Here is a 20,382-nt window from a genome sequence, read left to right as displayed (position 1 = left end):
GGTGAGCAGAGCTCATTTGCATTTAAAGCAGCCTCGACCAGAATGAGATAATTTTTGCAGAGCTGATTTTGGCAAGGTAAAAAGGGTGTTGTTTTACAAAAGCATTGAGAATTTTTAACCAAAGTATATTAGAGACTTTTCATTAAGACCCTAAAGAATCATATCAACTTGTGTAAAATGGCCATCCGATGACCCCTTTAAGTGTCACATGATCCTAATATGCTGATTTATTATTAGAATTATCAGTGTTGGAAATAGTTGTGCTGCCAATTTTTTTTGGAACCTGTGATTCTGTTTTTCAGGATTCTTTGATGACTAACAAGGTAAAAAGAACAGCATTTATTCAAATATATATCATATATAAATCTTTTCTAACAATGCAAATCTATCACTTTTTATTAATTTAACACATCCTTAATGAATAAAAGTATTAATTTCTTTCAAAAAAATAATGAATAAAAATTTACTGACCCCAAACTTTTGAACAGTAGTGTACATTGCTGGAAAAGATTTCTACTTTAAATAAATGCTGTTCTTTTAAACTTTTTATTCATCAAACAATCCTGAAAAATAAAAATAAAATAATAAATAAGCAACACAACTTTTGCACCACTGATAATAAATCAGTATATTAGAATGATTTTTGAGGGATCTTGTGACACTGAGTACTGGAGAAATTATGCTAAAAAAAAATTCATCTTTGGTCACAGAAATAAATTCTGTTTTTAATGTATATTAAAATAGAAGAACATTGTTTTACATTGTAATAATATTTCACAATATAACATTTTTTTCTGTATTTTTGATCAAATGCTGCCTTGATGAGCATTAGAAACTTATTTAAAATATATAAAAAATCTAAATATATATACGAAAAATTATGAAAAATAGAAAGAGGAACAAACAAACCCTGATATGGAATTCAAAAAGATTACACATACAAAATGTTTGAATTTGTTGTCCACTCACGGGTGTTTTTCTAAACCAGTGGTTTTAAACCAGTAATATATATTTTTTTAATTATTATTAAATAATAATTATAAAATTATAACATTTAAAATGGTATTATTTTACATTTAAAAATGTTATAATATTAAAATGATTTAATTTGAGTTTATCCCCTAGTAAAAAAGTAACAGATTTAAAATGCATTTATATTATACTAAGTATAGTTCACGTCTATGATCTTATGTTTACTGACATATCGCCAGAGACTTGCTGATATAAAAATTGTAATTAAAACTTTATTTGGAGTACTACTTGTGCACAATGCACATTTCTTAATATTAAGCCTAAAATATGTTTTAACATCACTATTGATTAGGATTGTATGATCTTTAAATAATATCAGTCTTTAAATGCAAAATATTTAAAGTGTACCTAAAATATACTTGCAATAGTTCCACTTTAGCACAATCAAATATACTTAAGTATATCTTTAGTTGGACTTCAGCACTACTTCCACACAATTAAAGTGCATTAAGTACAAAACTAGTTGTTCCGATTTAGTAGACTTTAAATATACCAGTTTAGTACACTAAAAGTACAACTGCAAGGTATTTTTACATAAGTACATAATATGTAAATTAATTTATAGTATATTTAGCATGAAACAAATGTATTTTAAATCCATTTTAGTATATTTATTTTTCACTAGGGTCCCAACTGGATCATTGCCATCTTATCTTTGAAATTATTCCTGTTATATTTATGCATTATTATGAAAGCTCTCAAATGTTTGCTTCTCTGTAAACAGTCTAATGCAGGAATTTCACACTGTTTTTCTTTGTTTCGAACACCGAGACTCATCCTGAGCTCATGTTATTTTAATTAGAGCGCAGGGAATCAGATATTCCCGTTCTGATCTGAATCCCTGGAGAGCGTTCAGCAGGACAGACTCATTAATAGACGCTGTCCTCAAACTGACAGCCATCTCATCTCATCTCTCCTCATCCTCCTCATCAGACAGAACACACCGAATCCAGACAGAGTTAAAAGAACAAAGCCGCAGCACAAGCACAGACAGGAGCCCCAGACAGAGAGACGTGTGTTACTCACGGGCAGAGCGTGTGATGTGGGGAACGCTTGAATCCGATCTTTCAGACTCTGGATCTGGCTTTCGAGCTGTTGTTTTTCCTCCGAGTTCTTCTCCAGCTCCGTCTCTCTCTGTTTCAGATCTTCGCGAAGCTTGAGCAGTTGCTAGAGGAACGGCACAAAGCAAAATCGACGACATTAAAAACACATAACGAGAGACGAGCTTTATCAGACGCTCAACAGGCCTGACGCTGCACGCAGATCAGTTCATCAGTATTTAAAGAGAACACACGCTGAGCACAGTCGCTTTGATGCCAGTTTGGGCTGCTTCATTAAACTGAATGTTGGGATGTCTGACTATCTATCTATGGCTTTCGCTTAAAATCTAACAATACCTGTTCCAATAGGTTAAGATTTGGCTGGTTAGAATGGACCAGTTGATGTAGTAACTATTCCAGCTAGACCCAAGAAGCATTGACGGACAGTAGTTTTTTTTTTTTTTTTTTTTTTTTTTTTTTTTTTATACAAGCAACACACTGTATGCAAGCAGTGCCCAATATTTTCTTACAGGGCTCTTAAAAGCGTGAAATGTATTTTCAAGGTCTGCTGCCTTTGACATCACAGCTAGGTGCAAGCAGGATCCAAAATGAACACTCACTAAGCGCCAAATGAGATTTAACATGGGCTTTGGTGAGTAAATAAAACAGAGTTACTTGCCAGTTGGCCAGCGAATTCATGTGGAACTGCAATTTCACATGATTTTAACTGAATGATAGGCAGATTACTGTTGATCCTAAGTGACATGGGAGATTGAAATAAGACGACAGATGCAATTTCACTGGCTCATGTCATATACACTAAAAAATGAGGTTTGCAGTTATGAATAAAACTTATTGGAGTATGTTTTACAAGAAAATACCAAATTTCCATGTTTAATTCAATTTCATTTCTGACTTGGTTTCAAAGTTAAGCTACATCTACATTAATCTGGATATATTTTAAAAAGTCAGGGCAGCATTTTAAGTAAATATTCTATCATTGCAATGTAATATGAAGATTGTAAAAAGTAGCATTTATCTTTAGATAAATAGTATCTCTATCGATACAATGTGTCACATGACTAAACATGAAAACACAAAAACTCTTTTCAAATGTATCTACATAGGACAGCGTCTTCAAAAGCCTTGTTTTCGCTGGACAACGTCATCTCTACGCTTACGCTTAAGTTTATTCAAGTGTGCTATTAATCTACTTTTTTAAAACTAAAAATAGGAAAGTATACTTTCAGTCTACTTTTTCTGTACTTCTCAGAAATATACTTAAAATGACATTGAAGTATTCTTGACTTATACTTAAAAACTATAAATGCTTCTGTACAGAATTTGCAAAACACAAGCGAAGAAGAAACCGAAACAACAGATGCTTCCACATGTTTAACACGATCATCCGCCATAAAACAGCATTAAAACTGTAATGTTACTGAATAAAATGTGACCCATGATGAGGTAATAATAACTGTCAAGCTTTGGGGTGTTTATTGCCTCCATCTACGTTTTTATTATAACTTGAATCCAATTCATACCGTTTTTTCAGCTTTTTGTTTAAAATGATGTTTATTTATTTCTTTTTTATTATTATTTATGAAACTTACCCACATTCAAGTGTGTACGCATGAAGCTAGAATACGCATGAAGCTAGAATAAATTGTTTTTGTTTACAAGCAGATACCCTGTTCTTTCTTTTGATGTTTAATATATTCACATATATTTATATAACAAAATAGGAACATAGTAGTATACTTAAAGTATGGCGTAAAGTTCACTTAAAGAAAATGTGCAAGTATACTTGCAGTATAAAACTACTAAACTACAGGTTTACTGAGACTATACTTCAAAGTGTACTAAAAATCAGTATGCCTATAAGTTCACTTTTAGTATAGTTGCAGTACAAACTAAAACATAGATATATGTTTACTACTGCTATACATAAAGTATACTTAAATGTATACTTTTATATACTAGAAAGTGTGCCAATTTAGTCCCAAGAAGTATTGAAATAGTACACTTACAAGTATAGTAGTACACTGACATTTGTATACTTACTACATAAAGTATACTTCATAATAGACTTCAACTTTACTTAAGTATACTTAATAAAAATAAACTTGAAGTATACTTCTTTTTGGTAAATGTATGTGGGTGAAAGGCCAAAACAGAGAAAAAAGTGACTGATGTGATCGTATGCACTTCCTGAGGTGCTGTGCCAATTGAATACTACTATTGAGATGAATGGGAATGCTAATGGATAGATAGTGGCAGGTATTATGTAGACGTCCTTGACCTAGACAGCCTACGATAGCCAAATATGCCATTTTTGGACTGCACACTAAGGTTTGAGACGTCTTGCTATCAAATAATTCAATCTTGGGTGTTATGACTGTGTTGAATATGGCTTTATTTGATTACCTCTGGCTCATAAAGACATTTCAACAGTATGCACCGGATATGACAGCCGTTCCCCGACCTCCAGAGGTGCCGTGCCAGTGACATTCAGAAACGGGAGGGAAAATATTTGGACGGTGTGCATTTCAGTCAGAGACGGATAAATAGATTTTGTGCCTTGAGGATGTTTGTATGTCTGTAGCGGCTCAGGTGAGGGACTGATTAAATCCAAAGCTGGTTACACACACATACACACACAGGATCAGTGCTGCCAGTCTCAGTGGAGGAGTGTGTGCCCACTGAATCTGTGTAAATTAATATGTATATGCACGTCTCTGTCAACATAAGAATGCTTCATACATGAGAGGATATACAAGTTATATGTACTATTATTGCTCAAATATGCTACACATGGACTAAATGTAAAGTAACCCAATCCTGCACAGTAGGCATGTGACAGTATCAAATTGTTGCAACAATTGCTGAAGCTTTTATTCTTAAAAAGCATTGTAAAAATCTGAATAAAAATGTTGACATGTCCACGATAACAATATCATGCATGGTCATTATCGTGATATATCATATTGATGAATATTGGCACATGTCTACTGCACAGTATGTGCTACAGATGGGAATGATACCCCAAATTGTCTGGCTTATTGAGCAGAAGTGTGCTGTTACTTTTTGCCTTACAGTTTATTTTCATGCAAATATGCATACAATTGTTCAAAAGATATGGTAAACTAATAGATTTCAAATAAATGCTGTTTTTTTTTTTTAACTTTCTATAGTATTAACATCACCACTGTTTTCAACACTGATAATAAGAAATGCGTTTTGAGCAGCAAATCAGCATATTACAATTATTTCTGAAGGATCATGTGACACTGAAGACTAAAGTAACTGGAAGTTGGAAATTCAGCTTTGCATCACAGGAATAAATTAGACACTAAAATATATTAAAATTGAAAGCAGTTATTTTAAATTGTAATAAAATTTCAATTTTTTTTTCTGTATTTTGAATCAAATAAATGTAGCCTTCCTTTAAACACTAATATACTGTATGGAAAAAAATAATGTAATTGAGTGCAATGAGAGAAAGACATTTTCTAAAGAAAAAAATAAACCTAAGTAACACAATTTACTCGGGTAGCACATTATTACACATTTCTCCTACCACGTTTGTCCAAACACTGTTTCCAAGCATGCTAATTTGTTGACAAACCTAATAAATCAGAAGCCACGAGGTGCCGAAGACCGCTCCGATTTCTCATTACCGATCCTGCTCAGTATTCAGAAGCCAGGAGCGATCTGAGCTACATAAACTGTGGTGATGTAACCTTTTTGTTTGCCTTCATGGCCTGCTCCTCATGAATAAATCAGACGGAGGGTGAGTTTAACACGCTCTGAGTGCGGGAGCGAAAGCGTCTCCGCAGCCTCGCATGCCATTTGAGAGTGATTCAACTCGGAGAAATGGCCTGCGCTGTTCACTTCATGTGACAGAATAACATGCCGTCTTCACGCGCTCGCTGGAGATCAGTGAACACTCCCGTTTCCGACTCGAACAAATCGCTCGGCGTACGCCTCGCATGTGACCCGTGAAGCGAGTTCATCTCCATGCCGCAGGAATGTTCAATATACAGAATCCCATTAAGGGCTCATTAGCAGCAAGCGCACACCTTCGAAGTGAGACAAACGTCCCTCTTAGAAAGGGTCTCCTTCATGGCCTAATAACGCTTGCATGGCAAGGTCAAAGCCGTGTGGAACATTTGCATGTGTTGGGCTTACAGTGTGACCAGGACTCTTCGTGTTCTACTGATAGATGCAGGTACAAAAATAGACAGAACCCTGGACAGATTTAACCCTGCCCAAATGAGTTTGTATTGTGTGAATGCACGGTTTGGGAAAACAAATCTAGCTGAAAATCTCCCTTAGATCTCTAGGTCACTCTGAGAAGTGAAGAACAATGGAGAACAGAAGACGACAGCTAAAAATAGCGTCAGTCCTCAAGAGAAGATAAAATAACGTTTGATACAAGAGTTGAAAGTGCTTGATGGGTGGGAGACGTCTACGGTTTGTGCCCACGTGGGCAGACGAAATTTCCATTTCACATGTTCAACATCTCGTGTTTGTAATTGTGTGTGTGTGTGATTGATGACCTGGATGATCTGTAGAAATGAGGTGTTTCGGATCACGACTCCCTGCGGTTAAACTGCTCTAAAAACTCTGACGCATAACAACAGCGTATTCACAGAGTGAGGAAACAGTAGGGGTGTGAGATTGTAAACACACAGATGAGTGACGGCTCATGGATCACCCCATGCTGGTTTTGAAACGACAACTTTTTGGTTAGCGGCACAGATCTTTTTTGTGCCAAACCACCGACAAGCATCCGCCCATGTCTTCAAAAACCTCCAGCAGCTCAACGGTGCAAAAAATATGTTCTTTTTTTCAGTATTTTTGCCATTTTCCACTGAAAATATCTCAACAACCTAAATTTAGGCTTAAAACCTGTGTAAGGTGAGAAAAAAATGCACATTAGTGTTTAAAAGTTTTAAATAATTCCAATTCTTTGTTGTTTTTTTAAAGAAGTCTCACTAAGACTTGAGCTCTTTACATATGATGCATTACAAAGACATTTATAATGTATGTTGTAAAGCATTATTTCCTTTCATAAATAACTGTATCCAAAGTTAAAATGCATTTTAATATTTAAATGTTTTTTGCCATGTATTTTAATGCATTATAATTTTCTATAATAGAACTGTGGTTACAATTATTCACCATGCAAAGCATTAGAAGGTGCATTACAAGGCAGAATTAATGCATTAAAACTACTTGTATATTGTATTATATACAAAGGATTCAAGTGTCACATGAAAAAAATAATCAAAAATTATTCTAACATGCTAATATGCTGCTCAAGATGCATTTCTTTCTATTATTAATGTTGTAAACAGTTAATATTTTTGTGAAAACCACAACATACTGCCATTCAAATGTATAGGGTAAGATTTAAAAAACAAAAACAAAAACAAAACAAACAAAAAAATGATGTAATACTTTTATTCAGCAAGGACACATTAAATTAACCCAAAGTGACAGTAAAAACATTTATGATTATTTCAAACAAACGCTGATCTTCTGAACTCTTTATTCATCAAATCATCCTGAAAAAATCCTGAAAAAATCCTGAAAGTATCACAATTTTGACAAAATATTAGGCAGCAAAATTTTGATGTTATTAATAAGAACAATTATTAATAATTGAGAGCAAATAATAACTTCAGCAGGAAATCAGCATATAAATGATTTCTGTTGGATCATGTGACACTGAAGACTGGAGCAATGATGCAAAAAATTCAGATTTGATCACAGAAATTAATTGCATTTTGAAATATATTAAACTAAAAAACTGTTATTTTAAATTGTAATGATATTTCACAATATTACTGCTTTTATTGCATTTTAAATAAAAAAAATCCATGTGATTTTAAGAAAGGGACAAAATGATTGGAAAAGTCTGATTTCACCAGAGAGAAGTCTGTCGTTTCACTTGATTAAAAACTAAAAATAACATTTAAAGGGGTCATCGGATGAACATTTTCCACAAGTTGATATGATTCTTTGGGATCTTAATGAAAAGTCTATAATATACTTTGGTTAAAAATTCTCAAGGGTTGTGTAAAACAACACCCTTTTCACCTTGCCAAAATCAGCTCTGCAAAATCATCCCATTCTGGTCGAGGGTGCTTTAAATGTAAATGAGCTCTGCTCGCCCCGCCCCTCTCTTCTCTCTGTGGAGTGACAAGCCTGTTTACTTTAGCCGCATTTAGCCGCATTTAGCCGTGTTTAGCCGCTAAACTTGCTAACTAGCACATTATTAGGAAAGGCGATCATAAAAAAAACCCTTATACTCACTTCTGCTTTAAGTGAAGCTGGATCACGAATGATTCGCGCGAACGTAGACGAATATGTAGATTGGGAGGCGCATTCTCTTCACAAACAAACGTAATCCACTGCATCTTCAGCAGCTCAGATGTCGGGAGTAAATGACAACCACTACGTTCAATATTACATCCAGCAACACAACACCTCAATCGCTCAATTGTTGTCTAACTTAGATCCCTGCTCCGGCATCAAAACATGGAGGTTGGACTTTTACAACTGATCTCAGGTAAGACACTCATGTCAATCAACTATCGTGGGAGCGGCCTCTGTGCGTGTGACGCAACAATGACAGGCATCTGAGAATGGCTCGATTTGAAAAAGAGGATATTATTTTTACAGATTAATTAAAAACCACTGCATGGATTTTTATCATTATAGGGTAGATTTGTACATACACTGCCAACACACATTAATGTTCAAACAACATGTAAAAGTAAACTTAGCAGCCGATGACCCCTTTAATAAAAAATAAAATAAAAAAATAAATAAATGCATGGAATAATTGTGCAGAAATTCAAATAATAATGATATCACAAATTTACCTTTTTAAAGATTTTTAAATAGTGTTACTGGAAACAAGACGAAAACGCTGCATAAAAAAGTGATTTTCTGATGCATAGCTTGTTAACAGTGTGTGTGTACCTTTTGCATGCCCTGCAGAGCCTGCTGCAGGAAGCTGAGCTGCTGCTGGCGGGTGGCGTCCTCCTCGCTGCGCTGGGGCTGCGCCTTACCCTGCTCCTGTTTCAAAAGCTCCACCTCATTCCTGTAGGCATCCAGCTGACACCGCAGACTGTCGTTCTCTTCTTTCAGAGCCTCCACCTGAGCCAGTGGCCCTGAGAGGCCAAAGAGAGAGAGAGCAGGAGAGATATGAAAAATGACAATTGCATTGGCGACAGGAAAGGGAAATAAGCAGACAGAGACACACGAGCGATGGAGGCAGGGGTGAAAACCAATAACGGAAAGGAAAGAGAAGAGGCGCATATTAGGAGTCGTGTGCGGAGTAATAAGTCACGGGGTGGTGGCGGCGAGGCCTGGAAAGGGTAAAATGAAAGAAGAAAAAAGTGTTCCTCAAAAGCTGCTTAGAGAATTCTGCTGATGGACCGAGATGAAAGGACCCTCAGTAGCACTGCTGCGTTCGCTTTGCTTTCAGAGGCTAATTAGAGAGGATTAAATGGAGAGAAAGTGTATTACTTAATGCTTGACTTAATGTACCATGGGCATTGTTATCAAACGACTGTAATTAAAACGGACGCAAAAGGGTTCTTCACACTGAGACATTCCGTCATTCAGCCGTCTCTTAACAACCTGATGATCAGAGACGCCACCTCTGCTCCGTGTCTAGCGGGAGGAGATAACGGGATTATGCCGAGAAGCGTGTCCCTCTCCGATCGTGCAGGGAGAGGGGGGAACAGCTGGGCGTCTGATCGCCAGGCTGATGAAGGATCTTTGGTTATGCGGCTCCTGAAGAGGGAAAGGATGAGCGTCTGAGTGACGTGGGTGGAAGATAAGGAAAGCCAGGTTGAGCTATGAACACCGCCGCGAGTCTGCAGGGAAACGCATCATTACCTGTCTCGGCTCTGCTCCCAAGCCTAGCGAGCTGCCTACCTAGACTGCATTTTAAGTGGCCCAAAACGTACGCAGCAATGGCACTCTGCATTTTAAGATACCTCTTTGTGGCCAAATTCAAAGGGAAACAACAAATTCATCCTTCATGAAGAAGACAAACCCAGAATTTGAATCTAAGATTGTGGATATGAGAAATATTGACTATAAATACACCTGCATTTCATTTAATACTTAGAAGTACTGATAAAACATCAAAGTTAAAAAAAATGCACTTTGTATTTTTATGCTTGGAGCATCATGTTGTTACCTTTGCAAAATGCTAACAACAAACTCTGAAAGTTTACAAAGGGGAAACTCCACGACCCTTCGCCGGGAGTTTGATTGACAGGCGATCTGACCAATTATATAGCTGAATTTGCCATTTTATTGACAAACAAACCAGACAGAAGAGTAGATTTGGTGTGTACTGACGTTCTTCCACAGCTGAAACAAGATACCTTCTGATGTTCATTCATGTTTATTTTGTGCTGTAACTAGTAAAGATGATCGACTGATGTGCCACTTTGATATATTAAAGAGCCACAATTAGTATATAATGTTTGAATTTCTTAAAAAAAGACAAATTTGAAAGCTTAGTCTTGTCAGTGTTCAAGGTGCATCTAAATCATTCATTTTCGGACTCATTTTTTAATCGTTTGTCTATGTAAACATGTTTTATGGCATAACTGCAACATTTTTACCATGCTATGTGACAGAAAAAGGGGCCTCATTTTTGAAAAATATGTCTTTTGAGACCGCTGAAGTTTGCAGAATGGCCATTCTGTTGCGCTAGACCGAGCACAATGGAGTGGCAATTCACACGGGACGCAAGAATGCATCTTTTATGAAGGTAACTGCCATGTTACCAATTCTGTGTTTTGTCTGGAAGCACGTTTGGTGTGAATTAGAGGGGAAAGAAACAGAGAGACAGAGAGAACAAGAGCGAGAGCGATATAGAGACACGGTCAGAAAGGGTGGGAAGCAAGCAGCTTTTATTGATTCGTCTCATCAAGCTGCTGCCCTCAGAACCGTCCGGTTCACCTTCCGCAACATGGCAGGCTGCTCTATCGACCTGTGCTGCCCAGGGGTGCTGACAGTAAAGAAAGCAGTGCCCGTTTGCACACTGTACTATCGCTATTGTCAGAGGACACTTGCCCGTTATCATTGATTAACTCTGGGAGAAAATAAAAGCAAACATGTTGGACTGCAGTGAAGATGGAGGTGCAGATGGAGGTTAATATGGCTAAAACTCAAGTCGAGATTAGCATAACCCACTCCTCCTCTTTACGGAGCTTGCTCGTCTTACTGGCAGCTATGAAATATTTGTTTTCATAAACGCGATGGGTGTTGAATTACCTCCTTCATTAACCAAGTGGATCTCCTGCCCTTTCTATTCGGTGACATCCTTTCAAATATCTGACAACCCACTGACAGTGATTGTTATCATTGTTTTCTAATAACTAAGGTCGCAGATGAGAAGACGTGTGAATCAAACCTGGTAAATGTGTGATTACATTTGCATACATTTTCATACTAATGACAGACTCTGTTACACTGGAGAATCTCCAATAGTTACATTCAAATTTCACAAGTTGAGCAGCACATATGTGGAGCCAATGAGGGTCTCGCTTCAAATTGTCGAGAGGGTGCGTAAGCGACCGTGTGTCAGCTAAGTGGTCTCAAGATGCCAAAAAAGACATTAATGTCCCACAGTGATCATTTTACTCTATCCCATGATTCTCTGTCCTGAGCAGCTTTGGTACAGGTTCTCTAACAGCATTTCTTCTATGACAAGCAACCTGAAATGAACTGGAAGAACAGCTGGCAGACCAATGCTCAGCTCAGTAGCACCACATTCTGGAAACCACAGGGGGTTATGGGAACAGTAATACTAAAATTACACTGTTCCTCTACGACTGAATTGGTTGCCGACAGACAGATTTGATGAATGAAATTCATCAAATGAGAAAGAAAATCATCAAAACAACATGCTGGTGTTGAAGCCATGGCCTAGTGGTTTGAAAACATGGTTTAATGCATTGTGCCGTAGTGCTCTTGTGGGTGGTTCAAGTTCAAATCCAGCTTGCAATATTCCTTATTTTCATTCTGCTTTCTTTTCATCTATAGAAGGCCAAAAAGAGACCATCTATTCCAGGGATAGGCAACGTCGGTCCTGGAGTGCCAATGCTCTGAAGAGTTTAGTTCCAACCCTGAAAAAACCCTTATCTGCCTGTAGCCCTAGTGATCCTGAAGACCTTGATTAAACTCTTTAGGACATCGGCACTCCAGGACCGGGGTTGCCTATTCCTGATATATTCTGATCAGTGTCCCACCTTAATAACTTTCAGAGAAGCTACTGAATTAATCTGACTTATTCACTAAACACATTAAAGAAAAGTTGACTTCCTCAAGTCAAAAGTATGAAAAAAAAAAAAAAAAACCTAGAGAAACCATAATTCCTTATGATCCCCAGGTCTGGTTTTGCTGTGGAAAAAAGCCACATGCAGTAATTGATATTTATGTCAAAATTGTTTTCTGATACAAAACAATTCAAAACCACTTTGAGCTCTCACAGGAAAGGCAAATTATATGAGCTTCATTAGTTCCTGAGAAAATGTTTATTGAAAAAGTTGGCGAAAAGTGGCAGTTACATAGTATAAATCCAGATATATATCAAGGGTCATTAAACAGTCAGAGCTTTCCATGAAGCTCGATTCTTTTTCGCTCTTCATTTATACTGTGAAAATTACCTGGTTATTGCTTCTATCTGCAAATGAATCAGCGCTGTGTGATCTGAGAAAAGGCTCCTCATAAAACTGACAAATCACCATTGGATTCAATCTATGTGTGGCTGGTGCACTGAAGCCTCTTTAAGACACGGAGGAGGTATCGCTTATACTGCTTTAAGAAAAATTCATGTCTTTTGCTTATAGACTGTCGATCTGGAACGGCGCATACCTGAATCATCCGAATCCTTGCTTTCCGGGGCGTCCTCCATGTCATCATCCGACATCTCCATTTCCTCCTCTCTCCGAATACCCATCAGCTCTTCATTGTGGATGTTTCTGATCTCCTGTGAATGAGAGGAATAGAGTCTATAATCCCAACCGCTGCTGAGTGATCTCTCACACTTTGATTAACACATGAAATATATGAGCCAGAAATGTAATAAGCCATTCGATCAGATTGTAAAAAAGAGATTGGACTCGTCAAGTGCTATAAAAGCAGGCGGAGCTGCTCCAGTGGTATCGATGCAGAGCGGCACCTGATGTTGGCCGACCTTGTCTATTGCGCAGTCAAACACTGCACAGGGACTCTTAATGTGTTATAATGGCTGCCGGTGGGGCTTAAACGTGGCAGGAAGTGATTGCACAGCCACCACAGATCGGCAGGGCCGGGCAGGGGCAGATGAAGCAGATGTCTAGGCATGGGCGCTGCCCTGTAGGTGCTCCTGATGGGGGAGCTCTCTGCCTAATGAGGCATGCGCACAGCAAACGGATAAGGCTGTGCAAAGACACAACATGACCGCCACGGGGAGAGAGAGCCTTACTCTCTGACAACAAACAAAAAGCCCGGCATAAACATTACCATCTGTCTAGCGCAGCAACTTGTGATCTCACTGAGAATACAGAGGTCGAGCAGGTAGCGTGAAAGCAAACAGGCCCATCTGTCCAATCAGGAGAGGGATAGATGATGTGGGGCTACCACAGGAAGGCAACTAGCCTTCCTGCTTTACACTTTTCTCCAATCTTTAACACAGGATGTCTGGCTGCCCACAGTATAAATGGGCTGTGATTGAATTCAGGTCGTCTAGGCAACTGCAAATAGCCATCTGCTTGGAATAACAATCAGCTTGAAGTGAGGAGAACCCGCAATATTGACTGGACATTTCTGTTTCAAAACGAACATTTACTAAAGCTTTGTTTACACAAGAAATAGGCAGGAAAACTTGCAGGGGAGCTCAAGGAAATGAGGATGAAAATCCTCTAAATTCTGCTAAGCCTGAATGTAGCTCTGGGTCAACAACTCATCTGAAGCCGCCATCTTACCGTCACATTTACGAGAGAAGCGCAGTGAGGGTCCAAACAGCTCCAAGGGTGAGAAGCAAAGTAAACATAGTTTAATAGTGTGTCATCTATTACCTATCACTTACTGTCACCTGCTCCAGATATAACTAAATGGATTCAGGAGTGAAGCAACCTCATGCAGCAGAGGATGCTTAAATGGCACTAATGGGCTCTTTCAGAACATAAACATTTCGAGTGTGAGGTTCAAAGGCTCGTGAAAGCGTGGCATATCCCTGAAGCCCTGCATTGTCATACCAGAGGGATTCCGACAGTTTTGAGGTCGGCTCTTCTCAATACATAATGTAAAAGGTGAGAGAGACCTGCTAACTCTCTCCTCTTCTCAAATGAGGCTTCACCCCGGTGTGACAGCATTGAGAGCTTCCTGTCATAGCCACGGTGAAGCTGCAAGCACAATGCCAACCTGGGAGTGAGGAGAAACTCATATCTGAGGCTAAACATATTCAACTTGTGTCAAGTGGTCAGAGCAAAGGGCAAAAGAGGGTACTGGGGGATGAAAACAGCAAGTGAGGACTACATCAGCTTCTTGAAATGATTAAGGGTTATTAGGGTTGTTGCATACTCTTTCTTGTCGTCTGATGGGAGAAATGAAAGAGGCGAAATGAGAGGAACTCAATAAAAGAGAGATCTCAATAAGGACGCAATTACCGCAGCATTAATAAGCTCCTTTCACAGATGAAGAACAGGGTAAGTGCTAAAATAACTCTATATGTAACTGTTTCATTTGGAGACAAATCGAATAAAATGTCATTTCAAATTTCGAATAAGGCGGTCAATCAAGGACTCGCTTAGTTCATGAAGTTAATAAAGCACTAACTGGCAGCAATTTGTCTTAATGTGCTTGACAATAGGCTGGAAACGGATGGACGTGTGCAATATTTCTAATAGGAAACGTCCATTTCTGATGATTCTCAACAGAAATTAAGAAGTATATCAGGAATGAATGAAAGAAAATGAATTACAACTATTACAACTATTTGGGACATAGTGCAACTCATTTTAAACACCTACCTTAAACAGCGAGAAGTCTCTTTCGGCATTTACAGTACCTGCATCTTTAAGCAGTTCCAATGGCTTCAAGTGAACATAAAACAACATTTGCAACCCCTTTCAACACAAAATTGAACTAAAAAAAGGAAGGATGGGGCTTCAGCTGGTAAATTGATTAGATCATTAAAAGTGTCTGTTACATACTAGAACAAAGTCAGTCCTGAATGCGAGTTTGTCATTGATTGTAGATTACTACTCTTCTTCAACACACACTTTAGGGAGGCTGAAGGTCAAGTTTACCCACTAGAACTTGATGCATCTTGCTTCTTTTTCTAATTATTCAGCATGTGCTAATTTGAAGACAAACTTTTTTTTTTTTTTTGAGGAATCATGCTCAAAAGATAAAAATTCATGTTGACTTTACAGCCATAAAAATTAATTACTGTAAGCTTCTAGGAACTTGTTTTATGACACATGGACAGTTCAGTCCTCGGTTGATTTCACACTCATCATTTTCTGAGCAGGAGTTCTCAGTTTTATTAGATGTAAACAATATCAACCCTCTGATCCATGTAAAATAGTCTTTTAGTGTTGCCAGCAAAGAAAATTAAGGTGCTAATTAGACACCAGATTGGGCCTTTGTGCACTAATAATCAGAGAGTGTCTTAAAACTTACCTAATGACCAGAGAAAACAGAGGAAAGACAGACAAAAAAACACATCAACAACAAAATGTGAATTCATTAGCTAGCTTACAGTGTCTGTCTCCAGCTTCCACTAATAGAGAATAAAAACTCTTTTACTGAGCTTTCTGGGTTTTTGAGTACCAATGATTTGAGATACTGGCATTATTATTGTTTCTGTCAGGAAAGACTCAATGTTACCTGCCGCTTGTGAACCGCTGAAATCTCAGGGTCAGACTCGGGTCACATTTTACTACCAGGGAGGGTTCAGCATTTATCATACCATTAGCATTCAACTCAAAAGAAAATACATGGACTTAGTTCAAGTACACATGGGGAGCTTGCAGGGAAAGGGGAAATGGACAAGGGAGATGGAAAAGACTAATATCGGACAGTAACATACTGCATAATTAATTCTGACGATGTGAAGCATGAACACATTCACTTAAAGAAATGAAAACACCAACCTCTGCTTGCTTTCGCCACATGTCCAGGTTCTTGCGTTGGGCTTTGGAGAAATGGTCCCATGCCTTTTGTTTGGAAGCAGCGTGGAATACAGACACAATCTGCTCAACTGTGGCAGGGGATGCAGGGGCCAGTATGGGCGTCCAAAGAAAGAAAGAGAGAGAGGGGCGATTGGGAAGGTGCAGAGGAGTGAAAAAATTTGTGTCAGGTTGGAAGGAAGTGATGTTGTTTTCCCCTACCCCCCTCTATACAGCATAAACACTGAGCTGGGGTGACTGGTGTATATCTACAGGGATGAGATCTGAATGAGATCACATTTCTGTCTCGTTAATCACATTAAAAGGACAGTTCACCCAAAATGAGTATTCCATCATCACTTACTCACCCTCATGTCGTTCCAAACCTCTCTTCTGTAGAGCACAGAATATATTCTGAAGAAAGCTTCTATGAATCACTTTTCAAAATATCTTAGAAATGCATTCAGGTTTGGAACGGAATGAGGTTGAGTAAATGATGACACAATTTACATTTTTGGATGAACCATCCCTTCTGTGGAAACTATGGACTCTATGTGGCAAAACATCAGCTGGAACATTCTGCCTAACATCTCCTCTTGTGGTCTGTGGAAGAAAGAAAATCCTACGGGTTTTGAATGACATGAGGGTGAGTCAATAATGACAGATTTTTAGTCTCTCTTGGGAAGATTCAACAGCAGAATAATGAATTCCCTAGGGTTACCTGAAACTCATTCGTTCCATCTCATGTTTCTTCTTTCTCAATTACCACAACACAACTCTCACCTTCATTGACTCTGCTGGCCGGATAGTCGAAGCATCTCCTGTATTTTAAGAGTACATCAAGTGGAAGCCTAATGAGATGAATGTTTCATCTATGACAGGCTGGGCTCATTACTTCACTGTGTATAGATTAGAGAGGACATCTCACTTATGTAAACTCATTAAAGGAAACCTTCCAGAAATAGTCATCTGTTCAGAATGAAGAGACGAGGCAGTCAATCAACTATTTTGGGGGGCGTGAGTGGCTTTGGATGTTCGAGATACATGGCAGTAATTTCCTGTGAGAATGTAAGACAGGAGGAAGGCGCAGGACGAAAGGGGAACAGCTGCTGAGAATCACAGCTGCTAATAGAATGCGCTGCTCTGACATCTCTGACATAAACTCGGTTCCAAAAACTAGCAATCTGCCAACCTAGACGGCGTTTTGAGGTAACGTCGGTGCACTAATGACATGAAAGCTGAACCAAAAAGTAGGCGGCATAATTGTGCACATTCCTATGGCCTCAACATAAGGCGGTACCACACGTATCCTTTATATCCATTTATAACATAAATGTTGGTATGTTCTATTTCAGTTACTTTGCACAAGATTCCTTAATTTTGTTGCATTGCAATGTTCACTGTCACCCATATTGCTATCAATTCTTGTTGAACCCAAATGACTTCCGATTGCTTTTTTGCTGTTTAACACTATGAGTGTGAATGGCCCTTCAGAAAACATACAGCAAGGCATCTAGGGTTTGTCCTTTAGGCTTCATCAATAGTACTATTACTTTAGTGAAATCTGGTTTAAAATCTTAAAAATAGCCTCTCTCATGACTAGATCATTTGAGACCATCATATCATATTTCAAAGAGTTTCTGCATGTGCAATGCATCACAGACCAAAAAAAAGTGTCTGGGAAATGACATCAAAGCATCCATCAGCCGAAGTGATGTAACTGCAGGACTGAGAGACAAAAACATATGGTGCCAACGGCTTGATGGATGCATGACATCATTACTAATGGTATAACGTGACCTATGCAGATTCACTCAAAGATCTCATTTCTCTCTCCCCATCTCTCCGTGAGAGAGGGTTAATAAACCCAGGGGAGCCAGGAAGGCTGCCAAACACATCTGTCTGCGGCAACGGCATGCTCAAGAGCGAGAGAGGCCCGATCGATAGTGACTTCAGCATCCTTTAATTTGATGGAAGAGATCGATGGCGAAGCCAGGACGGAGCGCATGTGCCTGAGCGTATGCACGTCTGAGATTGTGTAGGTGAGTGTAAGTGTGCAGCAACACTGTCATGACAAAGCATCAGTGGTTTGAGTTTTGCATGTTCACTATTTATAAATGAACATCATGTGGTAAATAGTTAAACTTGTACCTGATTTAGGCAAAACGCACTTGCTTTCAATTTAAGTACGTAAATGCAACGCCTCCAGCTGCGCAAGCTTGATTTCATGCATCATTACGAAATGTGTTGGAATGCATTAACAAGTTTATAATGCAACGCAAGTACGCACTGCCACAAGGCCAGCTATCATTATGGTCTTCTCTACAGCCAGTTCTCAACTGTCATGGCAGAGTAGCAGTCTAAAGCAATCTTGCTCAGCATGTTGATTTAATGGTACAAACGTTTGAAGATAACTATCACCCCCCTGAGTACTGGAGTATAACACTGTAATGCAAAACATGATAAAATCAGTACATTTACATTTATGCTTCTATCTAAAGTGACTTACACGGCATTCAAGGTATACATTCCCATTTCTATGTTCATGCATTCCCTGGGAATAGAAATCATGATCTCAGCATTACTAGCGCCTTTCTTTGCTGCTTAGCCACATACTGTACTTGCAATGCATTGCTCAAGCTTTCACTTCGGCATCTGCATGTTTTCTGCCCTTTGTCTGCATTTATATTGCCTCAACAAATATTGTAATAAAAAGCAAAACAGAATTTCTTAATTTTTCAATATTAACTTTTCAGCTTTTACAGTAACTATTCAGATTTGTAAAGACTTTAATACTGCTACAATACATTCTAAATTAATTTCAAATAAATGTAATTTTAAACTTCCTATTCCTATGAATGTTTAATTATAAGATAATAATGTTTTTCTTTAAAGTGCATGTTAGTATGACTAATTATATGCTGTGCATAATTTTGCCTTAATAATACTTTAAAATATATAATAAGGGTTTTCAGCTCAAATATATATCTATGACACTGAGCAAAGCAATAATTTAGTGAGTTTAACTATATAAAATACTACAGCCCATCACATGAAAATATTTACTTGGCGTAATAATACGAAGGTTGGTTTTGTGAGGTTGTTTACAGAAACGTAAACACTTTTACTACAAATTAGATGGGGCAAATACAGATTTGGTTTGTGACAGCACCCGTCTGCCGCCTCAGCCGGAATCCAACGTCTTAAGCTGAAATAGTCTTACCCAGAATTCCCCTGTCACCGTGTCCCACCTGCCACCGCGACAACCTGCTGGTCTATCCTCCTGCAGGGCTGCAACCCCAGCAAGCTTTTAGCAGTATCCTGCATTTCATTATTTATTTTGCGGTGTGTTCTGTCCGCGTTCCGATAAGACAGATGCTCGACTGTCACAATGCTTTCTCTCCTCTGCGTGAGCGACTGTTCCGCCGCACGTGTTTGCCGTCACGACAGACCAGACATTACTAGAGTGCCAGATACTTCTTTTTTTTTGCTATCAAAGGTTGCTGTCTGCAGCTTGCAGATAAAAGCCTGGACAGTGTTAAATACCAGGGGAAGCTACTAGAAGGTCCTTCTAAGGTGACATGACCTTTCTGATGAAACATCTGTAGGTAGTTTTTCCTGATAGAAGATAACTCTGACAGACAGCTCGAGCAGGCTCAGTAGCAAATCAGTACTGTCACCGTTCTCTTAAGCAGACGTTCTAAACCCATTAGAATAACCTGACAGGCTTCAGAAGGAAATATCTATAAGGGAGAACACAAACAAGCAAACAGAAAAGACATATTCTGGCAGATGAAGTCTGTATCTCTGGGAAGGCGATGTTTTGTCTCTTCAAAACAATAAAACACCTTTGGATTTCACCTGTCACTAGAGAAGAGACGTCTTCGTAAATATGTTTATGTGCGAACTCCATCTCTATATGACAGCAGGATGGATGCGACTACAGTATATGAAGAGACAGACATCATTGATGTGGTGTTGTGTTGTGCAGTGATGACTGCGAAGGGAAATCCAGTAAACTTACCATGACATTCAAATTAGGTCAAGTACTGTATGACATCACTGATAAGTCAAAGATTATTCCTGATCTTCACATCTATGGGACAGAGAAC

General features: G+C 38.5%; 1 protein-coding gene across 9 annotated transcripts in view; it reads right to left on the bottom strand.

Moving 5' to 3' along the window:
• The window catches only part of enox2 (ecto-NOX disulfide-thiol exchanger 2), a 248,229-nt gene that overhangs the window by 19,798 nt on the left and 208,049 nt on the right, over positions 1-20,382 (bottom strand). For all 9 annotated transcript variants that reach the window (XM_051127055.1, XM_051127057.1, XM_051127060.1 and 6 more), the window contains 4 exons: positions 16,256-16,362; positions 12,990-13,104; positions 9,069-9,259; positions 2,059-2,199 (listed from right to left, as the gene is read on the bottom strand). In XM_051127055.1, the coding sequence (XP_050983012.1) occupies positions 2,059-2,199; positions 9,069-9,259; positions 12,990-13,104; positions 16,256-16,362 (554 nt within the window). The remainder of the gene's footprint in view (positions 1-2,058; positions 2,200-9,068; positions 9,260-12,989; positions 13,105-16,255; positions 16,363-20,382) is intronic.

Source organism: Labeo rohita, chromosome 14 (assembly GCF_022985175.1).
Source record: "Labeo rohita strain BAU-BD-2019 chromosome 14, IGBB_LRoh.1.0, whole genome shotgun sequence".
In the NCBI taxonomy this organism is placed as follows: domain Eukaryota; kingdom Metazoa; phylum Chordata; class Actinopteri; order Cypriniformes; family Cyprinidae; genus Labeo; species Labeo rohita.
This window is presented reverse-complemented; position numbering and strand designations above follow the sequence as displayed.